Genomic DNA, 21,019 nt, shown 5'->3' on the forward strand with positions numbered 1-21,019 from the left:
GCATCTGATGTTACCAGATCAGGCTATCTGAAGATACTGGGTTCCTAAACAAAATGCACTAAATATTAATGTGATTGTTTTTTTTTTTTTCTTTTTTTTCTTTCCTTTTGGAAAATTCAAGATTGTTCTGCAAAGTAAAAAACAAAACAAAAAAAAAAAAAAAAACAAATAAACCAAACGCAATGAATAAATATTTGAAGATATAAAGAACTTGAAGCATAAAAACTTATTTTCTAAAATTATTGGATTCCGCATTCAATATGCAATAAAACAACAAAACCTCTACTTCCCTGACTGTACTGACATGCAGAAGTTCAAATGTAAACATACATCTTGCTGCTCAACTCTCTGCATAGTATCCATGCAATTTATGTCCTAGATAGTAGCTATCTACATCAAAGTGGCACTGTACCTTATTTGGGGTGAAAATACAATAAAAGAATTTTAGGCCAATTTCATAAAAAAACATTTTTTTGCATTCGATCGAAAGCTTTCTGCAAATCAACAAAAGCAAAATAACGGTTCCTCTTCATACCAAGGTACTTGCATTTTTACTCAGGAGGAATATAGCACAAGTGGTACTTTTCTCGGGTATAAAACCTAACACCGGTTTAAAATAACAATAAGCAAAAGGTAGGATTGCTCGAATTGGGTTCCCATCATGCATGGGAGATGGAAGGGTGTTGGGTGTTGGGTAAGATAAAAGAATTGGCCATATTGCCAGCTTTCATAATTTTAAAATAGATAATATATTCCACGATGTCTACTGGATTGCTGATGTGACACAAAGAAACTATTTTGGAGATCTTGTGTTGAAGTTACAGCTGTTGAAAGAGGAAGACATTGCTGGTGAGGAAGAGAAAAGGCGAGAAAATAAAAAGCAGTTGGCAGTGAGAAGGTCGACTAAAGAAAGCAACAGATGGATAGATTCAGTCAAGTCTGAAGTTTTTTTTTGTTTTTTTTTTATTCATTTTCATCGACAGTCGATTTTCTTTTTATCCACATCTGGGCTGGTGCATCTGCCACTGCTCTTAGACAAAGTAATAAAAAAGTTGCCGACCTAATAGGTCCTGAACTACTGATTAAATTCCAACTTCTGTCCCATCGCCAAAACATGACATCCTTGCGCGTGTTTTACAAATATTTCTATGGCAAGTGCTCTGATGAACTCTGAGCACTAGTACTCCCTCGACCAATACCTCAACAAACCCAACAAGCAGCAAAATCTCACTCATACACTGTAGAGATCTCTTAGATGCCATAAAACCTTCTATAATAGTTTTTTTTTTCCCTCGGACTGCTGCATTTTGGAATTCCCTCTCGGACTCTTGTTTCCCTGACTGTACTAACATACAAAAATTCAAGTGTTATTTAAACAGACATCTCACCATTCTTAAATAGTATCCCTGCAAATCTAGTTCCAAGCTGTAGCCCCTCACGACTAAGTGGCTCTGTGCCTTGTTTGGGGCGCAATAACAATTTAAAAAGAAAGTGATGGGACGATTCCAAAATTTTTTCCCCGATTTGGATACAATTAACGATTCTGATTCTAAAATCGCTTAAAAAGAGTAAAAATTCATTTAGATATATTATCATTGAGGGATATATTTCTCGTTTTTAAATTATGAAAGTTGCGTTTAGGGTAAATTCTTTTATTTGATCACATCCCTATCATGGAAACACAATTCAAGTTATCGTAGCTTTTCCTTATTCTTATTTTCTACCATAGTTTGGTTTTATGCCTCAGCAAAATGCTACTGGTGCTATATTTATCCAGAGCAAAATGCAGAAGTACCTTGGTAAGAAAAAGAACCTGCATTTTGCTTTTCTGGGATAGCAGAGAATCCTTATCTATTTTTAAATGTAGATATATTATTTTTAATTTAATAGTTTGTTTTTTTTATTCAAGGTTTTTATAAGCTCCTCATTTATATTTTTCACTTATGCGAGTCTATCTTATTTTTCCACTCCGTCCATTTTTACCTGTGCCATTCTTTTCCCCTCATGTCATTCTTACCTATCTTTTAGATTTTAATTTTACTGCTAGATTAAAATCAAATATTTTTTTTTTTTTTTTCATTAATATCAACCACTAATAGAAAATTAAGTTTGAAAAAATGAAAGAATCGTTTTAGGAATTGGAAATTAAGTTAAAATTTTTCCAATACTCACACACACACACAAATTCTGATTTTTTTTTTTTTCCAATTCCAATTTATCATCCCAAGACTAATCCACATCAAGAAAGGTTCCTTGTGTAGATATTCACCTGTCGGGAAGGATTGGCTGGATGAGACCCATAACCCTCCAAGGTTTGTGGGGGGGTGGGGACTGCATTATTTCATCCAGCATATCTTTAGCAAGAATAGCCTAGTGGTGCTCATCCGTCTTCAGGATTCAGAGCACACACAGCACGTGGCATTACCAAATGGTCACCCATTTTAGTACTGACCAGGCATAATGTTGCTTAACTTTGGTGATTTAATCAGAATCAGTGTAACGTGACTATTAAAGCTATGACAACAGCATATTCTTTTCCTTGTTTTGATTCTCAAGGATACATCGATTGATATCTTATGTTTTTATATAGAGTGATGTGGTTCTTGGTTGATTAATTGTGTCTGATATATACTCAAGTCAAAACAACAAAAAGAATATGCTGTTGTCATAGCCCCAGTGATTAAGCTGTATATTTGGAAGGATTAATAAACTTTGAGTATGCTGAGCAAACACGATGTAACTATAACGGCTTGTTTTTTGCTGATGGGTGTTGAGCTTGGTCTTATGGTCAGAGCAGAAGTACAAAATAACTCGAATATATCCTCACTCCAAAACCTGGCATCTAATTAACTATGTCTTAATGTGTCATACCAGTTGTTCAACAGGTCAATACGTTGTGCAAGTTAAGTTTCAATTTTATACAAGGCCAGCTGTGTGGTCTTAACCCATCACCTGCCAGCGTCCTATTAATGGGACTGTAATAATAATAATATACATTTACATCTAAAAGTTTCATTTAATTTGGAAGCTAATGGGTTACTGCTATCAGATTAGGCTGTCTGAAGATACTGGCTTCCTGGCCTAAAATACATCAAACACTGATGTTATTTTTTTTTTTTTCCTTTTCATTTTTTCCTTTTCATTCGCAAAATTCAATCATGTTCCATAACATCATAAGAAAAACAATTTTATCTACAAAACAACCAAACCAAACTCTACAAATATTTGAAGATATAAAGAAGCATAAAAACTTTTGCCAAAATTACTGGATTCGGCATTAAATAATCCAAAAAGGGTTGATATGCTGTAAAACAAAAACAACCAAACCAACTGTGTGGAACAAAGGTATAGTCATTTAAAAGAAACTAAATATTGGTCTTAAAAATGAAATAGGAAATATGTTGCATCTTTGTCTTTAGACTTTGAAAATCTAAATATTAATTTACTTGTTTGTCCATTCAGTGTCACCAAAAAAAAAAAAAAAAAACATTGCATTAATGAGAAACGAATTGTCTCCCTTTAGTCACTTATCAGTTAAAAAATCAGTTAAACCATTACCTCTCCAAAAGTTATTACCTACTTACCTGTCATGTTGAAATTAGTACAAATTTCAACGCATTTCAGGTGAAAACATTACTTAAGTATCATGTCCAAATATTCACAATCATAGGGTGCTTTTGTTGATTAGGGGTCTTTTATACAAACGCATTTCAGGTGCAAATATTATTACCTACTTACATGTCCTGTTGAAATAAGTACAAATTCCAATGCATTTCAGGTGAAAACATTATTACCTACTTAAGTGTCATGTCAAGATAAGTAAAATCATAGGGTACTTTTGTTGATTAGTGATCTTTTAAACTTGCACATTTCAGGTGAAAACATTATTACCTACTTACATGTCATGTTGAAATTGGTACAAAGCAGTTTTTTGTAAATACCAGACCTATTCCTTACATAAATGTGTAATCCAAGATGTCCTAAAATAGTAAACAACTTGGGGTCATCAGAATTTACACAAAATCGACCTGACTTAATATCACGTGTGATTCATGTACATCTAGCTGAACTTTTGAAAGACATTAAAGACAGACGTACTAGGAATTCTATTTGCAAATCTTTGTTATTGAATTTCAAAAAAGATGGCTACCACACTGGCACTTGATCATAATGTTGCGAGATCAGAATAAGATGAGAACAGTTCAACAAATCAATGCAATTGTTAGCAGAGACACCTGGACCTGAAGATCCAGAGCTTCGTGACTTAGTTCAATCTTTAATGGTCCAACCTCATTGTAATTGTTTGATTATGTGAAAAGAAGTTTCTTACTGATGTGTGTTTTAAAGTTTCAACTACCATGGAATTTCCACGGGTTCAGCTAGGTTTTATTATTGTGTGCCTGGTTGGTGCCAATTATGAAAGAACCTTTCTCTTTTCATCATGCAAGGCCTAAATTTTTGCATTCTTTGATCAAACTGATCTTTGGTTTAGTTTGAACAATCCCAGCACTAATACAAAGATGCTTTCATGGTTTCCCGTGGGTCTTCACAAGACTTGTTTTTCATACACAAGTTAATCTATATTGGTTAGAACATGATTTTTAATCAGCAATGCATTCGTAAGAACCTGCGTGATGTGGCCGATTCATATTGGTTATGTGCAGGTGTTTTAGCATTGCAATATTGAATGTACGCTACACAAACATTGCTTAAGATTGTGTGGCATATATGTAGGATAAATAAGGATCGTATTCGAAAGCATGACGAACATTGCATATAATGTAGATTTTTTTTATTTTATTTTTTTAAGTAAATATAAGAATAGAAGTTTTATTCAGTCTTTATTTGAACTTTTCTAACAAAATTATAACCTTTTATAATAAAATGTTTGAACTGTTTTTATTTATTCATTTTTTTTTTAATCAAAGATCAAGTGTTGGTAATTTTTTTCATGTCAAACATAAAAATGGAACTGTTAATAAAATATGTATCAAGTTTTTTTTTTTTTTTAAATATATATATTTTTTTTTTTTTTCAAATATGTTTATCGTTTTGTTTTGAATTGAACAAAAACGGTTCATAAATATTTTATTACAGTTCTATTTTTATGTTTGATGTAAAAAAAAAAAAATTATCAACACTTGATGTCTTATTAAAACAAAAAAAACAAAAAAAAACAGTGCATAAACATGTTTTTATTATAAAAGTTATAATTTTGTTAGAAAAGTTCAAATAAAGACTGAATAAAACTTCTATTTTTATATTTGCTTAAAAAAAAAAAAGCTACATTATATCCAGTGTTGGTCATCTGTACCTTAAAATTTGTCTGACATCATTTCCAGTGAAGGGTTTTGTAAACAAAGACGTGCGACTCTTAACGAAATCCAGTTTTTTTTTTTTTTTTTTTTTTTTTTTTGAGGGGTGGGGGAGTATTGAGAACATTGCAAAAAAGAAAAAAGGTCACTTCATCTTCATGAATCGAAATTTATTAAAATATTTTTCTTTAAAAGTTTTTGATATATATATATATATATATATATATATATTTTTTTATGACATTCTTTTTTATTTTTCAGGAGAGATATTCATGTCAAGTCTTTCAACAGTTCTTTTATTGAACATCTGAAAGTAAATACGTTCAAAGGTAAGAAACCCAATGATCTCATTGCTTGTTGAGGTTGCTCAGTTATTCCCCTTTGATCCTAGTGACCAATTTTTAGGTAAAACTGGTGGGGTGGGGGTGGGGCCTTAAGTGGGATGTTTTAATTTGTTCAGATTTCATATATAAAAATTAGTCATGATTTCCAAAGTGAAAAAAAAAAAGTATTTGTGTGTAATCAACTAGAATTGAAACCAAAAGCAAAACTGTAGCATTCAAAGCTGGTGACGTTACCACTGTACTCACATGACACACACATGAACTGATTAAAAATAAAGGTGAATGTACAAAACGTATAACGATTTTGACCCACTTTTGACTCCTTAAAAACTATTTTAACCGGCTAAAGACCCATAAAAGAATGGTCGATAAAAAAATTCAATCCTTTGAGGCCCCTAGCACCACTTTGCGACTTTTAATTTCAGAAGAGATAGTTTGAAAATATGGAGACACATAGTGAGTTTTATATATTAGATTATGTGTTTTTTTTTTTGTAAAAATAAAAACTGAATGAAACAAACTTTGGTAAACTTTATACTAATAATGTTCGGCTTAATGTCCTTTTTACATGCAGCCAATTATTGGATGTTTTTAGGAGACTGACTTCCAAGCTAACCTATCTCTGGTCAGGTTTTTATTTATCCTCCTATCTGTCAAGACCATTTTTATCACTTCTTTCCATGTATTTCTTAGCCTTCGCTTACGGGGTTTAAGGAGAAAGTCAAGGATTATGATCCATTTGTGCTTTTAAAATAAAAGAAAACATTTTTTAATGCATTTTTTTTGCATATTTCTATAAAAGTGTGTGTGTGTACGTACATTTTCAAATGCAATAACTCTGCTAATTTTCAGTCTACAGACTCGAAATTTGATATACAGGGTACTGAGATTTGGGAAAATCTTTGTAATCCGTTTTCAACCTGAAATTTGGTTGTTAAGGGGTCAAAGTTCAACGATTTGGCCTTTGAGAATTCTACCAAACTCCAACACTTTTGGGTCTAAACACTTGAAATTTTAGATATAGGTTCCTTGGACATGGATCTAACTTATATTCAAGCCCAAAACAAACGTTAAGGGGTCATAATAGGGGTCAAAGTTTTTAAAAAAATTACTTTTTTTTTTTTTTTTTTTTTTTTTTTGCTCAACATACACCTCCAAACACCCGGGCAACGCCGGGCTGAAATGCTAGTTGTATTAAAGAACTGATTATTTTTTAATCATATAAAAAAAAATACAATTTCAAGTTTTGAACAATTCATACAATCAAATCAATCTTCTATACACATCTCCCTATACTGTCTAGATTCAACCTTCCTCTTAGGTCATCAGATCTAAACTTGTCTTTAAGATTTACATTAAACATCCATATAATTCTCATATCATTTCTTTTCATGCAACACATGTCTTCAATCCTCATTGACCAGGTTTCATGCCCACACTTTATTACTGTATACACATGCCTGATAGACCCTTAGTCTTTGCTCTCATTAGTTAAATTAAATCAGACACTAATGGATTTTTAAAAGCAAGAATTGGACAGAGTATGCATAAAAGGGAGGTAATTCTGAGATTATAGTTATGACTTAGTACTTCCTGTAGGCATATATTTCAACTAATATAGAAAATTGTGTTAAAATCATAGGAAAATGTTATACTTTTAAACATTAGTGTAAATATGAATAATATATAATGAGAGGTTATCCATTGATCAGCCTGAGGTGATTAAGTTTCCATGACAACCGATGACCTGAAAGTTATTCTTAAATCCATAGAAAAGCTTTGCTCTCGTTAGTTAAATTAAGTCAGATGCTAATAGATTTTTAAAAGTAAGGATTTAACTTTAAATTAGAACAGTCAACGAAAAATCTCGAATAAAACAGTCCTTCAACTACATCATTGGATGAGATTATTGTAATATTATTATCTTTGATTTATTATCTGCTTTATATATTGGCATATATTGAATGGTTTTCGAAATTCACTTCTAAACTAACCTATCTCTGGCCAGGTCTTTATTCATCTCTATTTCCCCTCAAGTTTATTCTTATATACGGCACAATCATGCTGACACACTGGTTCTTGCCAGATCACCGAAGTTAAGCAATGTTGAGCCTGGCCAGTACCAGATGGGTGACCATTTGGGAAGGCGAGGCGCTGTATGTACCTCGAATAAAATACTAGGTTCAGAAATTGGCATGGTCTATCCTCCTCTTGAGGGTAGATGGGACTCTCTTAAGCCGTGGTAGGCACCCTGTCTAGTCATGGCGTCACAATAAAAAAAAAAAAAAAAAAAAAAAAACTTCATCATTTTTAAATCCTCTCATAATATTCATCATTCAACAATATATCTCATTAACTTTTATCCTCGAGTGGCTTTTATACTTGATAAGTGGTTACTGCAAAAACTTTCCTTCTCCTCTATGCAGCACTGTTGTCATATTTCGGCTGGTAAACCTTGTCCTGTTTAAAATTCCTTCATAAGGTTCAGAAGCGTATCTGTAACTTGATTAGCCCCCACCCCTTTCTTCTTCTTCTTCTGTGCCTTCCTTCACAGACGTGATGTTGCTAGTCTCAGTCCCATCTATAAATACTATGGCATATGTTCTTCAGAATTGTCTGACTTATTCTCTGCTTCCTTTGTTTCAGCTCGTTTAACTCCTTGGTCTAGTTGTCTCCATCAATTCGCTGTTTAATTAATTAATTAGGGCTATGACAACAGCATATTCGTATCATTGTTTTGATTTTCGAGTATATATATCCCACACACAGTTAATCAACCGAAAACCACATCATTCTATATAAAAGCATATAAGATGCCAACGGATACACACTAGAGTCAAAACAATGAAAAGAATATGCTGTTGTCCCAGCCCTACTTATAATACAACTTCTTATTCTAATAGCTTCTTTCCAAAAACTGCAGGTTTGTGGTACTCTCTACCTGCCCGGTGTTTTCCACCTACCTATAGCCTTGATCTTTTCAAGACTAAATTCAATATATGTCTCCTGTCTTAGCGATAATCTTCTTTCGTCTTGTTTCTGCAACAAAAAAAGAACTGGTTTTCATCAAACAAATGGAAATGGAAGCATTTTTTTTTTTTTTTTTTTTTTTTTTCTAGAGCGACAATTTTATCGTTCCATCTTGTATAATTCAAAAGTAAATTTGAATTTTATTGAGGACATAATTAAACCATGCACATACATCTGGTGCTATCAGATTAGGCTGTCTGAAGATACTGATCTCCTTACCTAATATGCACTAAACATTGTTATTGTTTTTTTTTTTTTTTTTTTTTTTTTTGAGGGGGGGGGGTCCCCCTTTCAAGACTTATTTTTGGGTAGAGGGAAGGAGAGGTTTGTTTTTGTTTTGAAAAAGGTTTCAAAGAGGAATCAGGAGAAAGAGGCCAATCCTAATCACTGGCATCTTCTGTCTTTGAGATAATCATCATTCATGGTTCCTTTCATCGTCTCAGTGGCCTTGTTTTCCATGAAAACAAAATCTACAAATGGCATTTGTAGATTTATCCATTCTATAATGTCTGACAATAATTTTTATACCCACAGATTGGAGGAGAACATCTTAATACTTTTTTTTGCATCCCCCAGGTGACCGTGGTGGTTGGACTTTAGAAGTTGAAGTGTTCTTTTATCCTGAACGAAAAACTGTTCTTGTGGGCAAACTGGCCATTCATCTTTCTGCACTGAAAATCATGATGACCGTCAATGTCCACCTTCCCAATGGAACCAACAGCAAGAAGATTACAATCGATGTGCCAAAAGTAAGTTAACTTGTTCTGTCCTCTTATGCATCGTCTGTGGGTGTAGCCAGACCCATCTGTGGTGCGAGATATCTCTAATATATATATATAGTCATATATATATATATATATAACTAACAGTAGTTCAATATCCAAAGTTTATTTTTCATGCAAAACACCCCTCCAGCATATGAAAGTTTCGGTATGTTTTTTACAGATCCATTTCATAGAAAACTTATGCTTTTCAGAACAAACACACAATGTTGAGTCTTTTATGATCTTTTTTTTCTTCTTTCAGCAGTATATTGTCATGCATTTTTTTTATCTAAACAAATAATTTCTAATTTTTCTGAAGAGTATATACACGAAAAAGAAACTGTATTGACATAATAACCATTTATTGCTGCATAACGAAACTAATTGTAAAAAAATCTATATTGAACAAATATTGTGCTTCTAAACAAATGAATTGGTATGCATGAAGAGTGAAATATAATTGAAAAAACATTTTACCAAAACGTGTGTGTGTGTATATATATATATGTATATGTGTGTGTGTGTAATAATAGCATTACTATTAAATCAAACATGGATTTAATATAATAAATGATGCAAATATTGTTCGGACTTTTTTAGATTTGTGATTTTGTCCATTTTCTTTTTAAAGTTAGTTTTTACTTTTCTGAATTGTCTGTGTTGGAAATATTCAACCTTAACATTATTATATGATTGTTTCTGTGCTATGAAACAAATACTGTAAGAGTAATCAGGGTCTGGAGAAACCTTGTATTCTACACCGTAACCTGAAAAAAAAACATATCCTAGGGTCACCATATCCCGGTGTTCTACTGTGTGTGTGTGTGTATATATATATATATATATATATATATATATATATATATATATACCTTAGATTAAATTATGGCATGAACACTTTCGTGATCTTTTTCACAATTCATCCAATGTTGATGTTGCTGCAATAAAAAGTATCTCTTCGTGTTCCTTTCATCCAGAACTTGATGCTGAGCTGATTCTCGTGGAAACGGTTGACTGCATAAAACTGATAAACTCGACACAGACTGACAGACATATAGCCATTTTTATATATATATATATATATATATATATATATATAGTTCAAATAACACTATATATTAGTTTGATTATCCATCGATACCTAACGTTTCACCAAAACACTGAAAATCTGAACTTTAGCACAAAAAACGCATGCTTGACCACACTTAAGTCAATGGTTTGAAAATAGTCACGCGTGTTTGCTCCTTTTTTTTTCTTTTCTTTTTAAGCCTTATATTTCACAAAAACTGTAGGTATTAGACGATCTAATTTCTGTATAATATTATTTGAAAGTAAAGCACATATGTAAGGCTATGTATGTGTGTGTGTATATATATATATATATAAATAAACACTATACAAAAGGTCGTCCATTGATACTGCGGTTTTACAAAAACACTTAAAACATGTTTGACCACTCTTCAGTCAACAGTTTGAAAACGGCTATCGTCAACTGAAAAGTGGTCACGCTTGTTTTTCTTTTTCTTTCTTTTTTTTTTTTTTCTTAAATCCTATGAGCTGGATTTCCAGTTTTTTGTGGAACTGCAGGTATTGATAGACTATCTAAATTACGTATAGCGTTATCTGAAATGAAAATTGCATATGTCTCTGGCTGTATTGATCAATGTTGGGTATCTACGGTCGTACTTTTTAAACTCTTGTCACAGGTTCCTCGGCTTAGTTACACAAGAAGTCAATTGCTGGCCCAAAATAGGATCCTGTGTTCAACGAAAATCAAAATCAGTTTCTACACACGCTGTCCAATCCATGTAAAAGCAAACGTTCAACCGAATGTGATGAGGCTTATAAATATGTAAGCAATTGATTGTTATGTGTAAAATTGGAGGTTAAACTGGTATTTAACAAATCAATTTTATTAAATTACAGACGCAATGCAAACATAAAACCCAAACACACCATGTTTTCGCAATGAAATTCAAACTCTAACAATTTACAATAGCAAACGGAGACAAAAATTTTTTTTTTTTTTTTTCTGAGATATAAAATTATATCTGATTCTTTACTAGAAAAATTATTAAATACTAGCTAAGAGTGTGTTTTTTTTTTCCTTGGCACTGTGATGTTATGAACAAAGTTTCTTTCCTATAATTGCATGCCTGTGGAACTCTGTTCCGCTGGTCTGCTTTCCAGCTGACTACAATATAGTAGTCTTCAAGTTCGATGTAATTAGGTTCTTGTTGAGCCCCCCCAAAAAAAATAATCCATTTCCACCGCCAACTATTAATATGCTGTTGTCTTGGTACCTCTGCTCTATAGTTATTTTCATGATAGGTGCTCGACTAAGCTTTAATCTATCACCTCCCCCTGCAAAGCATTCACAACAAATACTCATTTAGTCTCAACAACTGTCAATAATTGCCCTTACTCTTTATCAGTGCCTAAAAATAAATAAATTCCATGTGAATAGCTTCTTTACTAGAACTGTCCATCTATGGAACACAATACTGTGGGATTGCTTCCCAGCTGACTATGACATAGTTGTTTTCAAGTAAATAAGTAAATAAGTTCTTGTTGAAGTTGTCTAAAATAATCCAGCGCATGGGCAACAAAAAGTGCTCAATATCCGAAGAACAGCTTCTCTTCATATCCCTTTTGCTGAAATCTTTTTTTTTTTACATGGGAGTCACCACTTATCAAGGCCCAGGGGCCACTCGAGGATAAGGGTTAATAGGTATACATTAGTCATTGTGATTTTAGCATAGTAAACAGTGGGAATTTTGTAACTTGGATTACTTAGGGGGACGATTCAATTAGAACTTGTTCACATTAAACTTTTTCTTTTTTTTTTTTTTTCTTTTTTTTTTTCATAGGTATCAACACATTATCAAGGCCAAGAGGCCACTCAAGGATAAGGGTTAAAGAGTGTACAGTAGAAATTGGACAATATAATAATCATTAATAATGAAAATTTGTTAAATTTGATAACTTATATGGAACGGCTCACCAAGAACTTATTTACGTTAGACTTGAAGACAACCATATTGTAGTCAGCCGGAAAGCAGGAAAACGGAAGACAATTCCACAGGCGTGCAGTTCTAATAAAAAAGCTTTGTTCATGGAATCTACGTTTAGGTTTAGGCACAGATAAAGAGTTGGGGGAATTATTGATAGTGTTTACAGCTAGACGAGTGTTTCTTGTGAAAGTTTTGCGAGGGGGGACCATAGATTGAAGCTCAGTCGAACACTTTTCATGAAAATAACGATACATCAGAGACAAACTCGCAACATCTCTTCTGTGAGATAGAGGTTGCAAGGAAGAGAAAAGAACATCTCCTACGAGACTACGAAGTCTATTTTGAACTCTATCAAGGCAGGACAAGTCATTTCTAGCAGCTCCTGCCCAGATGTGGCAACAGTATTCCATCCTTGGACGTACCTGGCTCTTATATAGATAGAGAATTGCATCAGCAGTGATCGATCTACTGGATCGATAGAAAGATCCCACCATTTTTCCAGCGGCCTTGGCAACAGATTTGATGTACGTGTTCCATTTAAGATCAGGAGTAATGGTCAAGCCCAGAAGCTTGTCAAAACTTGAGGCCTCCTGAAGACGAGAGCCATTCATTTCAATTGATGCCAGATGGGGATCAGAATGTTGATGATGTAAAGAGAGAAGCTTGGTTTTAGATGCATTAAAAGTAACCAGCCACTCCTTTCCCCATTGTACTACATGCTCAAGATCAGAGGAGAGAGAATTGGAGAGAACTTGGTCATTTACTGTCTTAGATGTGCTACCATAAATGGTAGTGTCGTCAGCATAAATGTCTACAAATGATGTAAGGATGTGATTTGGAAGATCATTAATGTAGATCAGGAAAAGAGTTGGGCCCAGGATGGACCCCTGAGGGACACCGGCTTTAATACTGTGGGCTTCTGATTTTTGCCCCTCAACTACTACTCTTATGAACCTATCAGAAAGAAATGATTTAATAATTGAGAAGACATTTCCAGCTATACCATAGCTAGCGATCTTATGAAGTAAACCTTTATGCCATACCCTATCAAAGGCTTTAGATATGTCAAGAGCAATTGCCCTAGAAAGATTGCCACCGTCGAAAGATTTGCTAATCCTATGCGATATAACTGTAAGCACATCTGCTGTAGATCTAGCAGAACGGAAACCATATTGAGTGTCACTAAGAAGGTTATTTTTGTTGAGATGGTTGATTACTTCTGTATTTAACAGATTCCAGCAACTTACTCATGACGCACAGGAGACTTATTGGCCTGTACTGAGAGGGGGATGACCGATCACCTGAATTCTTAAATACAGGGCATACTGATGAAATTTTCCAGGGAGATGGGAAACTATTCTCCTTAAGACAACGTTTAAATAGTTTTGTAAGTATGGGCGCTAGTTCAGGTTGAAGTTTATTGAGTACTATAATTGGAATACCGTCCGGGCCAGTTGCTTTACTGGAATCAAGGTTTTTGATTAACTTGGCAACATCACGTACAGATATACGTATATCACATAGTGTGTTTTCAGATACAGGAGGAAATATTGGGGGTTGGCGGCCTTGATCGCAAAAGGTAGAATTAGCTGCAAAGTTCTTGACAAAGAGTTTGGCTTTGTCTGATGCTGACGAGATTACCTCAGGTCCATTGATGATAGTTGGGATGGAGCACACGCTTCTGTTCAGAATTCAGTTTGCTATTTGCCAAAACTGGTGGGAACCAAGCCGCTGCTCAGCTACTTTGGACTTAACAGATTGAGCATACAACCATCTTGCGCTCTTTATTACTTTCTTACAATGGTTGCTGGCAGTCCTGAAAGCGGCTTTAGTTTCCATACATCTATTACGTTGGAAACAGTGGAAAAAGTGATTTCTGTGCGCAATGGCAGCAGCACATTCTGGAGAGAACCATGGCTGGCTGTTAGGTTTTTGCTGAAACTTTTTCGAGGGTATGAGGTTGTCATATGCTTTTTTTTTTTTTTTTTTTTTTTGTGCGATTACATTTTTTGTGTTTTTATTTGTTATATTATTTTTGAAATTGTTGTGGAGGTGATGATAGTCGATACGTAATGAAAAATTGCTCAATACCCTTAGTATAGTAGGTGTGTCTAAATGGAACTTCCTGTTCACCTGGGCAATGCCGGGTATCTATGCTTTAGGCAGCATTCACTTAGATGTCTGCATGGTTTGGTGCATCTTGCCTGTTCTGCTTTATTACTCTGACTTCATAAAAAAATCTTTTTGTTTCTTCCTTGAAGGTGTGACGTCATCACCTATATTTCGACTCCGGATCTATTTTGACCTAATTAAAATAAAATGGCATTCAACATACACTTAAAAAATGTCTTTTTATTTCATTGTTATTAAATGTCAGATCATTCTGGGACACCCTACACATTACCTTTATTTCCGTTCTTCCACTGCTTCTCATCCCATTAACACTTGGTCGTCACCTATTTTATCATGATTTGAAAGACTCGTATTGCTTACTGATATTAATAGAATCAACGTCTTTTTTCTTTTTTTCTTTTTTCAGACTGTTGCCGTAAAACAATGGTGGCCGAATGGATACGGAACGCCTAACCTGTATCCTTTGGATGTGATCTTCACTTCTGCTAACGGACAGGAACTCTCGGCTAAGCAGATCCGTATCGGCTTCCGTACTGTGACCTTGGTACAAAATCAGGTCACTGCCAATGCTGAAGATGGTAAAGGAATTTTTTTCACTGATCAATTTTCGATTCGTTCCGATTAGTTCAAGTATTTATCTTCTCTCTTTGTTATATATCTGCTGCAGCCGATCGTCAAATGTGTTTCTCAGGCTATATAATTTCTAAAAATCAACCTTTATCATATATACACTTGTTGGCGATAATAAAACACACATAGCTGGGTATAAAAATATTTTGTTTATTCAAAATAACGTTTTTGGTTTCAGAATGATAGTTTTGAAATTAGTGATGGTGCATAGGTAGGGTGAGGTAGTGTGTTCTTGTAGTGGAGAAAAGGTGTCACTTCTTGCCATCGTGGTCACGCTCTTTCCCTTTCTTTCTCTCCTTCTCTCTCTCTCTCCCTTTTCTCTATTTTCTGTCATCTTATTTATTGGCTCAGATAATGTCGGCATTCCAACATGCATTGTCTTGAAATGTGAGTCAATCTCGCTGACCCAATCTCCAGGGATTCTACATCCCACATTTTGACCTCCTTCGACGTTATTCCCGGGCATCCGTATCCAGGTTTCTGACTGACTTTCCTTTTGACGAAATTCCTGGGGATCTGGATTATCAACACTTTTTAAATCTAATCTATAAAGTAAAGTTGGTATGTTTATCGTTTCTTTGTAGCGGAAAGAAACGATTTTAACACGATGCCATATGTCATGTCATCTCTTTCCAAATAAAAACAAAATATTTTTAAATTGACTTTGTTTCATGCCCTAAAATAATTTTTCTTTTCATTAAAAACTCTGAAGCAATTTATATTTTCTTACAAAATACATCAAATATATAAAATAAACTCAATCTCTTTATCGTTTCTTTGTCATCGATAGCTTTCTTTCCACAAAATCCATATTTGCTTCTAGTTTGTCAGTTTTTGCTTGTTTGCTTTGTGGGTCATTGCAGCATGTTAAAGATGAACACTATTTGATTTAATTCTTTCTAAAAAAATACTTTTTCTATGCCGGAATTATTTTCAAATGATTGCCATCTAAAAAAGTAAATATGAAAGAACGTCCATCGTCGATACTGAGTTACTTTCCTTTTCGTTAGAGAAAAATATTTTAGAAAAACTGATATTAAAAAAAAAAAAAAAAAAAAGCAAAACAGATTTTATTTTGAGCAGTGGTTCTTCAACTTGGGGTCAAGAGTTTAGGGTGATGTCTATCATTATCACTGCATGATCAGCATTCCCCATTCCCGGGAGGGCAATGGGCATTTGTTGCACAATCCTCAGAAACTGGTTAGAAATAAGTCCAGAAGTGAGGCTTACTGGTCCTAACAATCTGGGAGACTGGTCGAGAACGTAACTGTCTGTGTCAAGGAATGGAATATAGAAAAGTTATGTGTGATGCTGCCAGCTGTGTCAGTGTAGTTAGAGAAGCCAATTAAAGTAGCCAAATACATGTATTTGAGCACTAGTGTCAAGGGAGAGTGCTACATCTATGCTGTCAAAGGCACGATTTAGAGTACAGCCTTGGGTCGAAGGAGAACGATAAATAAATTCTAAAGCACATGATGGTCTGGTCGTCTGATTCTAGTTTAGATTCCCTAGTCATGGGGAGGGTGTTATGAATATAAACTCCAAGTCCATGCATGTGTCTGCTAGTCCTTATGACAAAGTGGAAGATAACCAGACATGTTAAAGTGGTTAGAAGGGATAGGATGGAGGAGTGCAAGTTAGATTCACTTAGTGCTAAGATATCTGGGGAGTTTGCTAGGAGAAATGATTCTACCTCATCTAAGTTAGTTCCAAGTCCACAGATATTTGTAAATGCAAGACTCAAGGGAGGAGGCAAAGCGTTGTTCAAATGTGCACCTGTTTAATTATTTTGAATTGAGCTATCATTTTTATAATTTAATTATTTTGAATTGAGCTATCATTTTTATAATTTAAGTTTAGGGTGAGAGGTGCTAGGCAAAGTGGATGTGCATTGTCACCATCATGCAACACAAGTAGACCATCATGCAACACAAGTAGACCATCATGCAACACAAGTAGACCATCATGCAACACAAGTAGACCATCAGCTGGCTCTTCGACACAGGAATGTGGCCTCAGGAATGCCCACCAGAGATGGGTTCAGGATTCCTTACCATGCATGAGATGACACGACACTACAATCATCCTGATATTATACAAATGATAGAGCAGCCGATCTAAGCACTACCAAAGAGTTAGGGCATCTGTACTGTCAGTCAGAAACAGCCAAACAAACTGTCAAACCAGTACCCTCAAACCTGTCAGACAAGAATGGCCCAGTCCAATCATGTTAGAATAGCACCCCTAAAATGCCCAGGTTTAATAGAAGGGAATGAGGTAGGTGTGGGGGATGGCATTCATTGCTCTAGTAAGGAAACAAGGCCAAGCATTGAGCATCTCCAATGAGTGCTCCTGGCTAATAGGCAAAGGAGTATAGAAACCAGGCGATAGGCAGAGCCTACCTACTCCTTAAGCAGTTTAGGTTTGCAAACAGGTGATTTGATCAAGTCACCAGCTCTAGGGAGGTTGTCGACTAGGACTGAGGAGGCCTCTCTCCCTCATTTGGTGTCAAGACATGTAGGATCAGTGGCACAGGTTTAACATCAGTTTTCCTTTTAGATAGATAATCTGACGAAACCTATGGATCCATCAGCAACGAAAGGAGTTGCCCCGCGCCTGGTTTCAAAGCCAGGTATTTCTACGCCCCTGCATGGGTAGTTAGTTAATTTAGTATCAAAGGTAGTTTCTGCTTTGAAGTTACACTCCTCAAAATAAGATTAAGAATGAAAGATGTGGTTATTTACGTTTTCAGTGGAAAGGCTTGTGGTATGCATGAGTAAGGGATGTAGATTTAAGGTTAGTATATACTAAACAGGCTTTAAATATGGTTTGTGGATTAATAAATACATTGGGAGATAATCTATAGAGTATGAGTATATCTTGTAGATAATGCATGTCTACTAATGTAGATTACTATAGATGTTTGGTATCGATTTTAAAAATTCTGCCTTCTAAGGTTAAAGAACCGGAAGGTGAATTCCCTCTTCCATGAGACTTGCAAAGTACAATGTATATGATTTCATAGCAGATTGGGGAGAAGGGTAATTGGTTTTGTTCCAGTTGGAACAAAAGACATGATCAAACCTATAAGAATACCTTATTAATATATATTAGGATATACAGGAATTAGGATAGGATTCAGGATTATGAGGATTTATGTTTGTCATACAAAATAGACCAAGGCAGTCATCTTGGAGGCGAAGTAACAAGCTGTTTTAAATCTTTATTTAGAAATGTTCAGTTATTCCAGTATCATATATAAGGAACCATTTTTTTTTTTTACATGAGGGTCACCACTTATCAAGGCCCAAAGGCCACTCAGGGATAAGGGTTATTGCGTGTACAGTAATCAATGAGATAGTATTGTAGTAATCATTAGTATTGGGGGTTTTGATAGTGTCTTACTTAAGGGGGCAGTTTGTCAGGAATTTGTTTATGTTGGACTTGAAGACATCCAAGTTGTAGTCAGGTGGGAAACAGGCAAGCGGCAGAGAGTTCCACTGGCGTGCAGTTCTGAGAAAGAAGCTTTGCTCATGGAATCTACGTTTGGATTTAGGCACAGATAACGAGTGGGGAAAATTATTGGTAGTAGTTTTAGCCAGACTGGTGTTTCTCGTGAAAGATTGGTGAGGAGGGACGAGGGATTCGAGCTCAGATGAGCACCTGCCATCGAAATAGCGATAAAACAAAGACAGGCTTGCAACGTCTCTTCTGTGGGAGAGAGGTTGCAGGGAAGAGAAAAGGGCATCCCCCACTAAACCATGAAGTCTATTTTGTAATCTGTCAAGGCAGGATAGGCTGTTTTTAGCAGCTCCTGCCCAGATGTGGCAGCAGTACTCCATCCTTGGACGTACTTGGCTTTTATACAGATAGAGAATTGCATCAGTAGTGAGATATCTTCTGGAGCGGTAGAAGGATCCCACCATCTTCCCAGGGTCCCTGGCAACAGATTTGATGTACGTGTTCCATTTTAGATCAGGAGTAAAGGTCAAACCCAGAAGCTTGTCAAAACATGGAGCCTCTCCAAGACGAGAGCCATCCATTTCAATTGATGTCAGATGGGGATCAGAGCGTTGATGATGTAAAGATAGAAGCTTTGTTTTGGATGCATTAGAAGTGACCAGCCACCTCTTCCCCCATTGTACCACGTGCTCAAGATCAGAGGAGAGAGAATGAGAGAGAACTTTGTCATTTACAGCCTTTGATGTGTTGTCATAGATGGTCGTGTCATCAGCATAGATGTCAACGAATGATTTAAGTATGTGTTTTGGGAGATCATTGATGTAGATCAGGAAGAGAGTTGGACCCAGGATGGACCCCTGAGGGACTCCAGCATTAATACTGTGGGCCTCTGATTTCTGCCCATCAACCACTACTCTTATGAACCTATCGGAGAGAAATGATTTAATGATTGAGAAAACATTTCCAGTAATACCGTAACTGGAAATCTTGTGAAGTAGGCCCTTGATATGTCAAGAGCAATTGCCCTGGAAAGGAAATCTTTGTCAAGAGATTAATTAATCCTGTGTGATATAACTATTAGCATATCTGCTGTAGATCTTGCAGAGTGGAAATCATATTGTGTGTCACTAAGAAGGTTGTTTCTGTTGAGGTGGTTGACTACTTTATTTAATATGGATTCCAACAACTTACTCATGACACACAGGAGACTTATTGGTCTGTACTGAGAGGGAGATGACTTTTCACCTGAATTCTTAAATACAGGGCATACTGATGAGGTTTTCCAGGGTGTTGGAAAGCACTTCTCCTTAAGGCAATGCTTAAACAGTTTTGTAAGTATGGGGGCAAGTTCTGGTTGGAGCTTTTTCAGCACTATAACTGGAATGCCATCAGGGCCAGTTGCTTTACTGGAATCAAGGTTCTTGATTAGCTTGGCGACCTCATGCACAGATATTTGTATGTTGCATAGCGTGTTGTCTGTTATAGGAGGAAATACAAGGAGATATGTATGTCTATATAGTGATTTCCATAGTGCCGAATTCCAATATACATGTCTTAAGGTGTGAAACTGCATCGTTTGCCCATTTTCACTGGGATTTGGCATTCTCAGGAGCTCAAAAGGGGTCACAAATGTCCCAAAATTGCAAAAAAATGACACTTTTTATCCCATAACTTTTGTCCCATTTAATTAGGTTTTTCTGAAATTTGGCAAAAATGTGAAGGCAACGTTGGCCCTTCACACTTCTCACATTCATCATTTCTTCACTATTTTTTGTGGCGTCATCACATGTAGCACAAGAGGGAGACCACATGGCTTATTTTGTATTAATTTGGTTTAGAAGAAATGGTTTGAAAACTGGTCGAATAACAAATAAAAATGCAGTATTAATGCATTATTAAAAAACAAGGATGAAGTTAAGTATTGAATGAAGACGATTTAAGATGATGTATCATGCAGGAGAGATATAGGCAGCATTCATGGGTCCAAATAGTTGTCCATTTTCACATTTGAAATAATTTTTTTCCTGTTTCTTGAGTGACAGATTTTTATTGCAGACATTCAAGTTATTGAAAAAAAAAAAAACATGGCTAATTTTAAAACACATTTGTCAAAAGGAAAGATTTAAAACCTCAAAATGAACATGATTAAAATGTTGAGAATTGCAGTCATCAGACAAGGCATGAAGCTACTTGATGTAAGGATCTACAAAATACTACTTCAAGGTAAAAAAAAAATAGCCAATGATAATTATTGATGGAATGTGACACATGAATTAGCAGTTCTTTCCCCTTTGTCAGATGGAATATGAGGACAAAATAGGGAAAGC

General features: G+C 35.2%; 1 protein-coding gene across 1 annotated transcript in view; it reads left to right on the forward strand.

Annotated features, from left to right (window-relative positions):
* The window catches only part of LOC145258116 (beta-mannosidase-like), a 104,908-nt gene that overhangs the window by 51,342 nt on the left and 32,547 nt on the right, over positions 1 to 21,019 (forward strand). The window contains exons 5-7 of the mRNA XM_080115860.1: positions 5,577 to 5,644; positions 9,266 to 9,438; positions 15,007 to 15,178. Of these exons, the coding sequence (XP_079971986.1) occupies positions 5,577 to 5,644; positions 9,266 to 9,438; positions 15,007 to 15,178 (413 nt within the window). The remainder of the gene's footprint in view (positions 1 to 5,576; positions 5,645 to 9,265; positions 9,439 to 15,006; positions 15,179 to 21,019) is intronic.

Source organism: Euprymna scolopes, chromosome 33 (genome assembly GCF_053919585.1).
Source record: "Euprymna scolopes isolate OS-2025 chromosome 33, ASM5391958v1, whole genome shotgun sequence".
In the NCBI taxonomy this organism is placed as follows: Eukaryota; Metazoa; Mollusca; class Cephalopoda; order Sepiida; family Sepiolidae; genus Euprymna; species Euprymna scolopes.